The sequence below is a fragment of the Gracilinanus agilis genome, chromosome 2 (genome assembly GCF_016433145.1).
Source record: "Gracilinanus agilis isolate LMUSP501 chromosome 2, AgileGrace, whole genome shotgun sequence".
Taxonomy (NCBI): Eukaryota; Metazoa; Chordata; class Mammalia; order Didelphimorphia; family Didelphidae; genus Gracilinanus; species Gracilinanus agilis.
The window spans coordinates 475,006,986-475,021,903 of record NC_058131.1 but is presented as its reverse complement, the minus strand read 5'-3'; the positions used below and the strand labels follow the sequence as shown (position 1 = coordinate 475,021,903).

General features: G+C 39.3%; 1 protein-coding gene across 1 annotated transcript in view; it reads left to right on the top strand.

Moving 5' to 3' along the window:
• Positions 1-13,912, top strand: part of SMOC1 (SPARC related modular calcium binding 1) — a 249,322-nt gene extending 235,410 nt beyond the window's left edge. Inside the window, exons 10-13 of the mRNA XM_044664914.1 lie at positions 435-540; positions 9,337-9,584; positions 13,228-13,281; positions 13,763-13,912. Coding sequence (XP_044520849.1) covers positions 435-540; positions 9,337-9,584; positions 13,228-13,281; positions 13,763-13,779 — 425 coding nt within the window. The 3' untranslated portion in view covers positions 13,780-13,912. The remainder of the gene's footprint in view (positions 1-434; positions 541-9,336; positions 9,585-13,227; positions 13,282-13,762) is intronic.
• The last annotated feature ends 1,006 nt before the right edge of the window (positions 13,913-14,918 follow it).

Below are 14,918 nucleotides of genomic sequence, written 5' to 3'. Positions count from 1 at the left end.
AATAAGTATCTGAGGCAGATTTAGACAAAGGGAGATGAATCCTTCGGATGGCAAACCTTATCCACTGCACCTCCCCGTTACCTGAGAAAACCCTTAAGGGATTGTGATCACTCTCTTTAGATATCTAAAGGGAAAACACTCATTTTGTTCCCAGCAGGCAAGAAACAAGGCTAAGAGGTAGAAGCAGATTTTGTTTCAGTATAAGGAAGATCTTCCAAAGAGTTGGTTTCCAGATATGAAATATGCTGCTTCTACAGAAAGGCTCCCAGTCACTGCAGTTATTTGCTACATCTTCTTGTGAGGAATATTGTAGGAATATTCATAGATGACTTCTAAAGTTCTTCTAATATAAGATTCTTTTAGTTGGGAGAAGCAAGTTCTTTGTCTAGCTGACAACTATCATCTTTTTTTTCATATTTCATTTCCTTTCACAGGCTGTCCAGAAGGAAAGAAAATGGAATTTATTACCAGCTTGCTAGATGCCCTCACCACAGACATGGTTCAGGCCATTAATTCCGCAGCACCCACTGGAGGTGGGAGGTGAGTATAACTTTTTTGATTCAGGAGGGAAACTGGGGATATGGAAAATCCTGTTTCCTCCCTCATTATACAACTACTTCCAACTGAAAACTTTCCTTTTTCTCTCTCCTCTTGGCTTAGTGGAATATAATTCTCTAGCTTTTTAGTAGTCTTTTTGTAGGCCAAACAACTCCTTATTCATTGGCAAAATAGAGTATAGAATGAGAATAATTGCATTAGGACATGAGGAGCTCTAAATGGAAGCAATGATTGTGTGCATGGTGGAAGGGATGTAATTGGTGAGAGCAAGGAGAAACTATGAGGGACAGTTAGGTGACACAGTGGATAGAGCATAGGGCTGGGAATCGGGAAGACTAATCTTCCTAAGTTCAAATCCAGCCTCAGACACTTATAAACTATGAGACCCTGAGCAAGTCACTTAACCCTGTTGGCCTCACCTTAGAGGCAGCTAGGTGGCACAGTGGAAAGGGCACCAGGTTTGAATTCAGGAGGACCTAGGTTCAAATCTGGTCTCAGATACTTCTTAGCTTTGTGATCTTGGGCAAGTCATTTAACTCCATTTCCCTTTTGTCTTCAAGTTGTTACTAAGAAGATAAGGGTTTAAAAAAAAAAGGAAAGGAAACTATGCTGAAACTATATAAGAACAGAGTATGGATAGAATTTAAACATATGTATATTTTTAAGTACATTTAAGTATATTGGTATGACTTTTCACATCAGAAACAGCAAGCAACTAGTCAATGAATCAGGATTCGGAACTGCAGTTTGATACTCTCCTTGGATCAGTTCAATCAACAGGTTCTGCCCTCCATGTAGAGGTAAACCTCAAGATTGCATAGTCTATAGCAGTGGTTCCCAAACTTTTTTGGCCTACCGCCCCCTTTCCAGAAAAAATATTACTTAGCCCCCTGGAAATTATGAAACTATTTATTGAACTCAGAATAGAATGTAATACAAAAAAAGTGTGGCCGTCACCGCTTTCCCTGGATCGCTGCAGCACCCATCAGGGGGCGGTGGTGCTCACTTTGGGAATCACTGGTTTATAGCATGCCAGTTCATTAGATGTGTCCCTTGTGGCCAAATTATTGTTGTTGTTCAGTTACTTCCAGTTGCATCTGGCTCTTTGTAACTCCATTTGTGTTTTGTTTTTTGGCAAAGATACTGGAATGGTTTGCCATTTCCTTCTCTAGTTCATTTTACTGATGAGGAACTAAGACCAACAACATTAAGTGACTTGCCCAGGGTCACACAGATAGTGAGGTCAGATTTGAACTCAGAAAGATGATTCTTCCTGACACCAAGACCCAACGCTCTAGCCACTGTGCCACCTGACTGGCCCCTGGGAAAATACTGGATATCTTCTCTGTCTTTACACTGAGCATGAGAAAATCCCTTCCTATAGGTCCCACTATTATGAAAGCTAATTTTTCTTTTATTAATGAGAAGTGAGTCATCCTAAGTTCAAGTGACTTTATCATTCTATATCATCTATATTATTTAAGTCTGGAGATTTTTAACTTACATTTTTAATTTTTTTTAAATCTGGGGATTTAAAAAAATTCAAATAAGTAAAAATAAATAAAAAATAAAAAATTCAAATCTGGGGATTATTTAAATCTGGATCAGAGAAAAGTCCCTAAAAGCAAAGATCTTATTTTACTTTAGATTCTCAGTCCAAGACGATTAAAAGAAGCCATTTTCAAGCCTTTAAAAATAATTTCCCAAATCCTATAGCTCATAGAGAGGCCTTAATTTTGGCCTTGCTTTATTGTATTACATGGTTCAAAAACACATATTCTTCTTGGCTTAGAGCAAATGATATTGGGACTTGATTACTAGTGACTAAAACCCCAGGGTTCTTCGGATTTCCCTGGAAGTGCCCCATTTAGGGTCTCATTTATACCATGTCACCTTGGTTCTATGGAGGTAGTAAGAGAGAGAAGAGGGCAAAGGGTTCTAGGCAATCAGGATCTGGGGTAGCTACCTCAGAAGCAGCAGGACAGTCATTGGGAGCACAGGCAGAGGATATGTAATGTCCTCAGAAGGCTTCTCTCTACCCAGCACTTGGGGAAAATGCGGAAATTTGTCTATTTTGATTCCTTAGTGAATGCATGATAATTCCTATCAGACATGGCCTCTATATTTGGGCCAGTTCTTTCTAGCTCTAGCCATCAGACTCTAGCCATGAGAAGTTTTTGGTCTTGATAATGGCAACAATGAAGAGGAGATTTCTACCTCACTGACCAGCCCCCATCCAGAATATTTTTAATATCTTGTCCTCTTCTAAGTTCTCTCATAAACACTAACCCTTTTTCTGTTTACCATCCTTGACTTTCAAACCTGCCCTAACAGAAAATGCATTGAAAACAAGGGCCGATGATGTCTAGAGAGAGTAAGAATCAATCAAAATTTTTGTGGAAACTTCTACCTTTCAGTTAGGCATGAAGATTTTAACTAGTTCTGGGCTCATGGGGCCAGTTGGGGTCATTTGCTGATGATTGCCACTCTTGTCCTTTCCCCTCAAGTTCCTCAGAAGGGTAAGAATCTAACTATGCTGCTATATTTGCATTTTAATTCCACTGGACTAGGATTTAAGAGGGTGAAGTTCTAATTCTAGTTTTGCCATTAACCAGGTTGTTTGACTTTCAGCAAGTCGCTATATCAGTCTCAACTTTGGTTTAATCAGTGGCAAAATGAGGATATTCCTCTCAAAAGTTTTGCTAATTCTACAAATCTATAAATATTGAGATGTAAAATTGACGGTCTTCAGTCATAGGAAGTTTCCACCACTTTCTACCCTGAAGAAAGAGAAGAGAACAATCATTCAGATAGTACCAATATATACTAAACACCCTACTAAGTGCTCTGCAAATAAGATCTCATTTGATCCTCATTACAACTTAGGGTCATAGATGTAGAACTGAGAGGGATGACCAACTGAGACCCAAGTTAAGTGACTTACCCAAGGTCACACAGGATATAAGCACCAGAAATGAGATTTTTAACATGAGTCCTCTGATAGTAGAATCTACCCCCCCCCCACTAACCAACTCTTTCTGGATTTTTAAAGTTGTGTCAGACTCTTCCTGACCCCATTCTTGGTCTTCTTGGCAAAGATCCTAGAGCAGTTTGGCATTTCCTTCTCCAGCTCATTTTACAGATGAGAAACTGAGGCAAACAGGGCTAAATGACTTGCCTAGAGTCACACAGCTAGTAAGTGTCTGAGGCTGGATGTGAACTCATGAAGATGAGTCTTCCTGATTCCAAACCCAGTGTTCCATCCACTGTGCCACCTAGCTGGCCTTTACAGCTCTATGTATTTTCAGTTTGATGTGCACACATCCAACTCCTATGAGTTGGCTTGGGAAGGCTTAACCATTATCCTAGTGGGTTCCAACCTTGGTCAGATTTTGCATAACTATGGTCATTTGTTTCTCTCTCTTTGGATTTTCAGATGCTCCCCAGCCAACAGTGGGGTTCAAATGGTTTTTATCACACAGCTTCAATCTGCTCCCCTAAGGCCCTGCTCACTATTCAGATAACTTTCCAAACAAAAGTGTTCCTCCCAGGCTCCCACTCTTCCTTTTGTGTCATCTCCCTCAGTTGAATCCTTGAGGGAATGGGCTGTCTCTGTTTTTGTAGTTGGTACCCCTAGCAGTTGGCATATAATAAATGTTTAATATATCTTTTCATTCATTCAAATTACTTTTATGACTATCCCTTCTCATTTGTGCTTGCTTAAAGGTATGACAGTTACTCTCCCCAGAATCCTCATCTTCCTAGGGGGCTATTTTTATTCATTAATTATATTGCTCTGAGTTTCCTTCCCCTCCTCCCTACCATGAGGTGTTTTTCTTTCTGGCAGTTCCAATAGTCTTGACTGCCAGGACTAGTGGGTTCTCTTGATAGGACACCTGCTTTTTTATCTGCCTCCTCTCAACAACAAGAGCCTTATCACTTAGAAGTAATTTTCCTTATCCTAGGATGACAGCTGGAGGAGGGGGAGAAGGCAGAAGAAGGACACTAAAGAGTCACTGTTGTATTGTTGTTTGGTTGATTCTGGTGGTGAGAATACTTGAGTTCCACATTCTGAATTAGCCTAAAATAAGTCTTAATCTCTTTGGGGACTAGTCAAACAGGATCCAGGGCTTTTATGCCATCTGTTAGGGGAGCATTATAAGGATCCAAAATGGCACTCGTTTATAAGCAGTGGAAAAATATCCAAAGGTATGTTGCTCATTATAACTAGGACTAGGGGAAATAATTTACCTAGAGGTTGGAGCAGGAGAAGGGACCAGAATTCTTGAAGACAGAAGTCATAGTGGCTCCATGCTTTGGATTATAGGCTCCTAAGGAGTATATCTGGGAGCATAGGCTTTCACCAACAAATACAGAAAAGGGAGGTGGGAGTAGTGATTGAAGTAATCAGAATGAAGCCAAATTGTGATCAGGAAGCAAGATTCAATTTAAGGATTGTAGGTAGTTTAGGTTTGAGAAATGTTAACTCCTAAGGAGGTAGGAGAGGTACAGAAGAGTTGTCGATTGATGTGAAATTGGGAGGGAAATGAGATGACTTATTGCTGTGGTATAACCCTAAGAGAAGGTAGGGAAAGCCTCTGTCGACTGAGCAGTTGAAACCTGGACAGGATGGAGCCCTGGGAGCACATGTTGGAGGGAGCAATCTTTCCTTGGCAGGACCAGTGGGTCGGATGACCCACTGTTTTCCATCTTCCCCTGACTGAGGCTTTATTATTCCATGCTCTAGGTGAGACATTACGTTATGCTGATCCTAAAGGTTAAAGGAAAAGCTTCATTTTGCTTGAGGATCCCATGACCTCCCCCTAGCAAGGGAGGGACAGACAGTAAAAAAAAAGCTGCTTCAGGGTTAGCAGCTTTTCCCTCTCTCCTTCTTAGAAATGATTCTGATGGGTAAGTAGGTGTCAGACACTTTTTGCATCTAGCCAATCTTCCTGTCTTTCCTTCTCAGTGTCTACTCTTCATGGGGTGTGTAGGGAGATTCTAGGCCAATTGGCTGGGTCACTTTTGGAACTATAACTGCAGTCTTTATTTTTCCCCCCCAACAAGGAACTTCATGGGCTATAATCTCAAAAGAAATTGTGTTCGTGCCCACCTAGTAGAGTCAGATGACAGAGACCAGCCATGCAATTTATTCCTATAAAAATGTACTAGAATGCTTAAAAACTGACCACTGTGTACCAGGAAGACAAAAGTCTACCTTCACCAAATATGCAAACCTTTTCCTAGAAAAATGCCATATTTGAAGGGAATTAGATGATTCTGTGCTTTGAGAGCCAGACCTAGAGACAGGAGGTCCTGGGTTCAAATTGGACACTTCCTAGATGTGTGGCCCTGGATGAGTCACTTAATCCTCATTGCCTAGTCCTTATTTCTCTTCTACCTTAGAACCAATCCACAGAATTCTAAGATGGAGGGTAAGGGTTGTTTTTTTAAACTTCCATGTTTAAAAATTGTATGGAGTCTGTACAGATAATGCCTCCAACTGTCAATATTCAACAGTTTTAGGATCCTTAAGGACAGCATTAATGAAGACTTACTGGTATTCATGTAATCCTCTTTTTTGCATCTAGTCATTCTTCCTGGCATGGAAATCCATCAGATCAAATTTAGCAGGCCACCAGTTGATCCTCATCTATTGTGGGTTAATCCCTAGACGAAGACTTGAAGTTGAATGCCCTGGATATGTGTTGTGCTCATCAAATATGTAGATAACCCCAAGCAAGGAAGGGATAGCTAACACATTTGACAACAAAGTCAGGATCCAAAAACATACCTGTTAAATTCATAGATTGAATCTAATAAAATGAGATTTAATAGTGTTGTAATAGTATACTTTGTTTAAAAATACCAGTGGCAGAAATACAGACTGGAAGAAGAATGACCAAACAACAGTTTCAGTGAAAAAGAACCTGGGCAACTTCATGGACTATAAGTTTAATGTCATAGTCCATCAAAAGAAAAGTTAAATAAAAGTAGAGTGTCCAAAATAGTGGGAGGTTATTAGTCCATATAATCTCACTATACTCTGATCTGATCAACATGGTAGTCTCAGGTTAAGAGATGTGTTCAATTTTGGGTGCCATATCTAAAGAAAGATTTTGACAAACCAGAATACTTCTGTGGGAGGATGAGAAGAAAGATGGTTAGCAGACTAGAAACCAAGTCAAAGGAACTGGGGTTATTTAGTCAGGAGAATGGAAGAACTTCAATGTCTTCATGCATTTGAAGTCCTATTATATGAAAAAGGAATTAAGTTTTTGTTTTGGTTTTTGGTTCTAAAAAGTACCAAGAATATTGGTTAGAAGTTGCATAGAATTAGATTTAGGCTTGATTTGGAGAAAAATTTCTTATCAGAGCTGTCAAAAGTGGAAATGAGGAGAGGGAGGAAGGGTGTCCCTATTCCTGGAGGTCTTCTACTAAAAACTGGAAGACCATTTGTCATGGTGGATTTAATACCTTCTAAAATCTTTTTCAGTTTTATGATTCTGATTCAATAATGAACCTCTATAAGAGTTCCAAATCGCTTAAGGCCTTCTCTCCCTCTTAGTCAAATGCTTACTCATGATAGCCTTCTGCCCTAGTGCTCTGGGCACTGTTGTTGGGCCAGCTTTGTAGGCTTCTTTGGCTCACATTCCTTTTCTAGAAAAACTAGCCCAGTAATATCAAAGCAAATGGTAATAATGGAGTCATTTAAAGAGTTGGCGACCAAAACTGGGATTAGAAGCTATTTGGGCTTCGCTGGACTCCTCCATTAGGAGATCATATTCATACTCTTCCTTAGGTGATTCAATGGAAGCTTCATACTCAGCGTTATCAGCGTAGTCTGTCCATCTAAGAAAAGTGCCTCTATTTGGTTGGACATGAGCTAAGGATGTCTAATATATTTTGTTCCTCCTTTTGCAGCTGTTTGATAAATTATATAAGGGGACTCCAAAGCTGAGACTAGTTTCCATAAGCCACATGTGTAAATGAGCCCCGTGACTTTATTTACCCCATGTCCATGGGAATGTATGCAGTTCTTTTTATTTAAGAATCTAACTCCTATACAAAGCCTTCTCTGACTCTTCTAACCCATTACAATCTTTCTTCCAAACTTTTGTGCTTTTTTACTACTTTTCAACACATTTTGCTATAATACAAACATATATGATGTATATTTATATATATATGTCATATATATGCCTATACATATATACTATAAACTTACACTACAAATTTATATGGTATTTCCACTTCTACAAAATACTTTCCTTTTAACAGTCTTGAGTGATAGGCAAGTATAAGTATTATTCAGTCATTCAGCCATGTCCAACTCTTCATGATCTCTCATGGACCATAGCATACCAGATCCTTCTGTCCTCTAAAGTCTGTCCAAGACCATGTTCATTGTTTCCATGACACTATCTATCCCATCTCATCCTCTGCCATCTCCTCCTTTTGCCTTCAATCTTTCCCAACATCAGAGTCCTTTCCAACAACTTCTTCTGCCTTCTTGTTATGTGGCCAAAGTATTTAAGCTTTGGCTTCAGCATTTGACCTTCCAGTGAATCAATTTCTTTCAGTATTAACTTATTTGATTTCCTCGCTATCCAACAGACTCTTGAAAGTCTTCTCCAGCCCCACAATTCAAAAGCATCAATTTTGCAGTGCTCAGCTTTCCTTATAAAACAACTCTCACAGCCATAGCGTTATTACTGGAAAAACCATCTTTAACTATATGGACCTCAGTCTATATCACAAGGGAGGATATTAAGCAGCAGAGTGGGCACTTGGACTCAGGTCATTGGACTTTTCATTCAGTGCTTTTCTAACCATGCCTAATTATTCCCCACCCCAGTAATACAAGATATTAAAAACAATTAGTATTTAGCTTTGTCTTATGTATTAAAAACATGTCTCCCCCATTGAATTGCAAGCTCTTTGAGGGCAACTGTATTGTATATTTGCAAATACATAGTAGAGACTCAAATACTTGGTAGTGATTACACAGAGTATTTTGGGAAGTATGTGTCAAAATATATATGCCCAGCAGTGAGCACTGAACTAGAACAGAAATTCTTAACCTGGGGTTTGTGAACTCATTCCATATTAGAACTAATACTGTGTATTGGGGTTCCAGGGCAGAAGAGTGATAAGGGCTAGGCAATGGGGATTAAGTAATTTTCCCAGGTTCATACAGCAAAGAAGTGTCTGAGAGCAGATTTGAACACAAGACCTCTAGTCTCTCAATCCACTGAACAATCTCGCTGCCCCCAAACTCATTTTTAAAAATATAGTGATAATTGAGTTCAATATATTCGGTTTCCTTTATAATCTTTTGAATTTTATTTCTTACATTTAAAAATACTATTTTTAAATCCATAGGCACCACCAGGCTACCAAAGTGGCCTATGACAAAAAAAAAAAAAAAGACTAAAATCCCTATTTTAGAAGGAGGTATATATTCTGACCTTTGTCTTTCCCACTTATTCCGTGGAGCCTTAGTGAGGAATCTCCTGGTATATCTAACTCAGGCAAGTTCTCTTAGTTTCTGGGTGCTTGAGGAAACAGATGCTCTATCCAGATTCAAATTGGGAGAGGGTGAATTAGATGTCCTCAGTAGTCTGAGTTAGGACCGGAACTATGTCTCTGCCTTACTCAGCCCAGTTCCTTGTGCATCATTGGTTCTCAGGAAATGATCCCAGGTGGTTCTGACTTCTCTTCTTGGGAGACATTCTGAGGGATCTGAGTGGTGGGATTGCTATCTTTTGGGCCTAGGTTCTCTGAGCCAGATCCAAGTCACACTCTGGAAGAGCGTGTGGTACACTGGTACTTTAGCCAACTGGATAATAATGGCAGCAACGACATCAGCAAGAGGGAGATGAAGCCCTTCAAAAGATATGTGAAGAAGAAGGCCAAGCCCAAGAAATGTGCCCGGCGTTTTACAGACTACTGTGACCTGAACAAGGACAAATCTATCTCACTACAAGAGCTAAAAGGCTGCCTGGGAGTGAGAAAGGAAGGAGGTAAGTGGCTATTCTCCTGTCCGCCATTTCCTCACAAGTGGGGTGATTAGGCATGGCAGCCTGATAACCTGAGCCTCTTCAGATGACCAATCCAAGTCCCAAATGTTTGGAGTTCTCCTTACCTTCTTTATCCTAATTTTCTTTTATAATCCAGAATATCTACAGTTTAAAGAGGGATAAATGACAAAAGGCCATCCCAGTGGCTTAGGCATGTCTTAACTTTCTTTAAGAAGACTATCCAACTTTGGTTACCAGACTAAAAGATAATATAGGCTCAGCTGGCTACCCCAGCATGTGCATTATTAAAAAAAGCAGACAAGTAGTAGGGATTCAGCATTTAGTACAGTACAAGAGTAGGGTACAATGGCTTCCATAGGATCTCACTTCACTAACCAGAAAAGTATCCTTGCCAGAAGAAAAGATAAGATGTTATGTGCCTTCCCTTTCTCTGGACTTCAGTTTCTTTATCTGTAAAATGAAAGAATTGGACTCAATTTCTAAGATTCCTTCTTATGTTTTCCAGACTATGAATTTGAGAGCCTTATTGTTGCTGTTAATTACAGAGACCCTTCTGTTTAATAATATCACCTCTCCTCCACCTCAAGCGCTGCTGTTGAATCTACAAAATATAATTTTTATAGTGACCTTTATGGGTAATTGAGGAAAAAAACCCAAGCCCAAAAGCTCCTCAAGTAGAAAGTATAAACCTTAGTGCTCGACACAAGAGGAACTGTATTATGAAGGAAGATAGAACAAATAAATACCAAAAAATTTAAAAAAAATTTAAAAAAAAAAAAAGCCTGAGGGAAGCAAGGGAGCCGTAGCAACATGAGCTATTACTTCGCAATATATTTAGAAGACCAGCAAGGTTGGGATACACAGACATTGTAGCAGCCATCCCAAGAGGAGGTTATATTGCCCTCTGGTGGATTCCTTGGGGCTTGTACACCAGACAGAAGGCTTTTAAGCTGGAGCTATGATGGTCCTGCTTTTGGAATCTCTCGAAAAGCCAGTATGTGGGTGGGGAGGCAAGCAGGGAATGACGAAAAAGGAAATAAGAGTTTTTGATGGAACAATTGTACAAAGTGATTTTTTTTTCAAAATTAACCCCTCCTTTAGTCTTCTTGGAATTTGAGTTCTCAGCCCTTCATGTCATAATGAAATAGTTTCCTATGTGAGATACAGAGTCTGCCCTTGAGTTTATCAGAGGACACTCACGTTTGGTTTCAATTTTATAGGTCTCTCATTCCTAGGTTATCTTTTCTCCCAAGTGTCTACGACTATTCGTATGCCCTCCTTTCTTTGTCCCATCTGTCTTCATCCCATCCCTTAACCTCCTTACCCACATATTTCTCCCTATGACTTTCACCTCCTTTCCCTTCCCCTCTTGCCTTTTTCTCAGTACCTGTTTTAGTATATCAGAAATAGCACAAATTTGGAGTCACAGGACCAGTGTTCCATTCCAATTCTCTTGTTTCCTAGCTTTGGACAAGTCATTGAATTTGATCCTCAGTTTCCTCATCTATAGATGAGAAGGATAGATTAGCTCACTTCTATATTCTCATCCCATATGAAATGCTGCAGAAATGTCAAGAACAATGAGAACAGAGAAAAGACCATTAGGTTTTTGGCAATTAAGGGATCATCTCTAACTTTGAAAGAACAGTTTCTGTTGTATCCATTGCTAGGAGGCAGATCACTGTGGGTTTTTAATTTTTTTCTTCTCCCCACCTTCACAAATATACCTTTTCATTTTCTACTTTTTTGTTATTGTTCATTTTCTTTTTGGTGCTAAAGATGATGTTGGTTCTATTCTTGATGGCTGCTTTGCTAAGCCACTGCTATTATCCATATTCTGGACTTCAGGAGCTAGTAGACACTTTCAGAGATTTGTTCCTCTGTCTCTAGGAAAGACAATATTAATCCACTTCAGACAAACAATTATCACTTTTTCTTTTACCCCATTTTAAAGCCTTTTTTTGCTCAGGTGTTTTTATTGATATTTGGAATTGAGGGAAAGAAGGAAAAAAGAGACAAGTGTTTTTCATTAAGCAATAAGATCCTGCCATCAACTAGCTATCTACCTTTATATCTCCTCCTCAGCCAGACTCTTTGGAAAAAAAGCAGCCTATCCTACCTTCTCCAGTTTAGTCTTATTGCCCTCTCTGCTTTACTTCACACAAAATACTTCATTCTCCCACCTCTAGGATTTGGCATGAGCTGACCTCATGCTTGGACTATATTTCACTCTCATTTCTGTTTCTCATACTACAATTTCCTTGGGATTCAACTTAAGCGGCCCCTACTACATGTCTCCTTTCCTGGTCCCTCCAGCTGCTAGTAGCTTTTTTCTCAAAGCTATCTTGTAGATATCTTTTTATTTTGCTTAGTTATAATACACGCCGTTATATATGTATAAAATTCAGAATACATATTAGAATTCTAATTCAGACTAATTAGAATTATTATACATTTTATATGTAACATATTTACATATAAAATTATATATATTGTAAACATATATAAAGTAGAATACATATATTGCTGTCTTCTCTTCTGGGTCAGCCCTAACTCAGACCAGTCCAATGATTCTGGATCAAATCCCAAATATGGCCTCCTTTTTCTCCTTAAAATGAGATCAGTCAAACCTATCCCAAATAAATGTCATTCCTACCTCATGTGTATTAGAATATAAGCTTTTTGAGGGCAGAGGCTATTTCACTTTTGACTCTGTATATTTATAAAGCACTTAGCAAAGTTCCTGGTACATAGTTGGCACTTTATAAATGCTTACTCCTTTCCTCTTCCCTTCCCAAAGGCCCCTCTCTTCCTAACTCTCTGAATGTATAAAGCAATGGACCTACAAATTAGTCTCCCCAGACTTCAGTTTCCTCAACTGTAAAGTAGGAGTTACTTTATGCCCATTTCATTATATCCTTGTTGTACACTTCCTTGGGAACACATGAGGTATTCTGCAATCTTTTAATGTGTTATAGAAATCCAAGTTGTGATTTAAGATTTGTTGGATTTGTAGGTCAAAGAATATTTCTCAGATGAGATGAATGAAACACAGATGAGGTCAAATATTTTAAAGGTGGAAGGGACTTTTTAAATCATTTAATCCAACTCCCTAATCACATCAATGAGGAAACTAAAGCCCCATGAAATAATTTATCCAACACGAAATTTGCCCCAAAGGCCATCCAGTTGATTTGTAGTAAGATGGGTACTAGGTGGTAAGATCTCAATTCCTAAGCTCAGAGATCTTTTCTCTAAGCAAACTGAGATGAAGAGGGAGAGAGGGAAAGGGAAAGTGGGATGTGGAAACAGAGGCAGGATGAGAGAGTATGCAGAAGGGACAGCCTGGAGTTGTGAGTTTAGTCTGAATTAGACTCAGCCCCTGGGCCATTCTTCAAATCAAAAACCTTCTACATTTCAAGTAGAAATCCACTTAACCCTGAGAGATAGATGTAAGTATTCTCATTTTACAGATAAAATCAAGACTCCAAAAAACTCACCCAGGATCACATAGTTCCTAAATTTCAGAAGCCAGATTCCAACGTGGATAGGGAACAAAAGATAAAGTAATGGCTGCCCTTCCATCTCCTTTGGTGATAAATTATCTTGACCTTCTTCCTTACAGGTAGCAGCATGGGTACCTTTCCTCATGGAAAAAGACAAGGCATTAACCCATTCAGTAAGTCTCTTCCCCCTTCCCTCCCTTTTGTATTGGTCCTCATTTTCCCTTTTCTATTTTATAATCTTTCTATTTCTATTGTAATCTTAGGAAATTTATTCTAGCTTTCTCTCATTTCTCAATGAGAAGATACAAAGGAAATTGTAGGGGAATGCCAGTACTTCTTTCAGCCCCAACCCAGAGAGTAGAAGCAGCTCAATACAGCTGAATTGAGACCCATTCTCAACTACCAAAATGACAAACTTTCCTAGGATAAGGAATGAGAAAAGAACATTGAAGTCCCTCATTTTAATCTGCAAAGTGATTTCCCCCAAGAATGAGGGCAGGCTACTAAATTGTGTTTACTTTCAAGCCTAGGTTAAAAGTGATTTCTGACCCATCCCTCTACTCCCTCTTCCTACAACCATCTCATTTGAAGCTCTATTTGACTTTGATTTGTATTCTCTTCTTTCTTTCTGTACTTGTCCATGCATATTCTCAGTAGGAAGACTGGTCTAAGAGAAGGGCAGATGGAGAGTTCATGAAGAGAGAATGGATCATCAGAGACCTTTGACCCTGACCAGTCACATCCTGCCTAACAGGAGAGGTGCCCAAAATGTTTGCACTTTTAAATCATTCTCTCATTTGTGTGTGTGTGTGGTGTTGTTTTGTTTTGTCTTTTAAAAAAAAAACACTGTTATTGAATACCACAGTGGGAGAAGAGAAGAGGGGAAAAAAGCAAAACTTTTCTCTTTTGAATCAGCTACTGACAACTTTTAGGGTTTGTTTTGTTTTGTTGGAGTTTGTTCAGCCTTGAGAAGAAAGAGATTTATATACTGTATATAAATATATATGTGAATTGTACAGTTCTTTTGTACAAGCTTCAGAGTTGGTGTTTTTCTTCCTTCACCCTACTGAAAGCTTTGGGGAAACCAATGGTTCATAATCTAGCCTCATTCTCCTTGGAGACTGGCCCACCTGCTTTATTTTCTTCCTTACTCTCCTCAATAAGGTGTATGGTGATATGGATCTTACCTCTTTTATTGTAGTAGCCCTGGTGGGATTGCTGATTATCTTACTGGAAGAGGAAAGGGTCCCCACTGCCCAGATGGAAAGAGTCCCTCACCTGGTACCCCTTGGGGCAAATTCCTTCCCATGTTAATGCATTCCTTATGAGGGAGTTTGGTTATCAACTTATGGTCATCTCCCTAAAAATGTCCTAAAATCCTCATTAGGTTATAGGGTAGACGTGTCTGTCAGAGCACTTGGATAAAAACATTCCCTCCTTTCTGTGGGAAATAAATCCATTGTAATCTAGTTCACCAGCATTGTAGAATCCTCTGGGAGGAAAGTTTAGAGCTTCCTAATGCAGAGGAGGAAATTTTTATATTGGCTTTCTTATGCATATTTCTATAAAACCAAGTTTTTAGTCAGTTGGGACTGAGGAAGAACTAAATTCAGTTGAAAGGAAGGGAGGGAGAGAGGGAGAGAGAGAGAGAGAGTCAGAGAGTGAGAGAGTGAGAGTGAGTGTGTGTGTCAGTCAGAGAGGCAGAGAGGGAGAGAGAATTCTCCAGGCCTGGCATGTCTAAGGGTACCTGGAAGTAGTGATAGAAATATATGTCTGGTGTAGGTTTCCAGTGCATTAGCAGAGAAGAGAG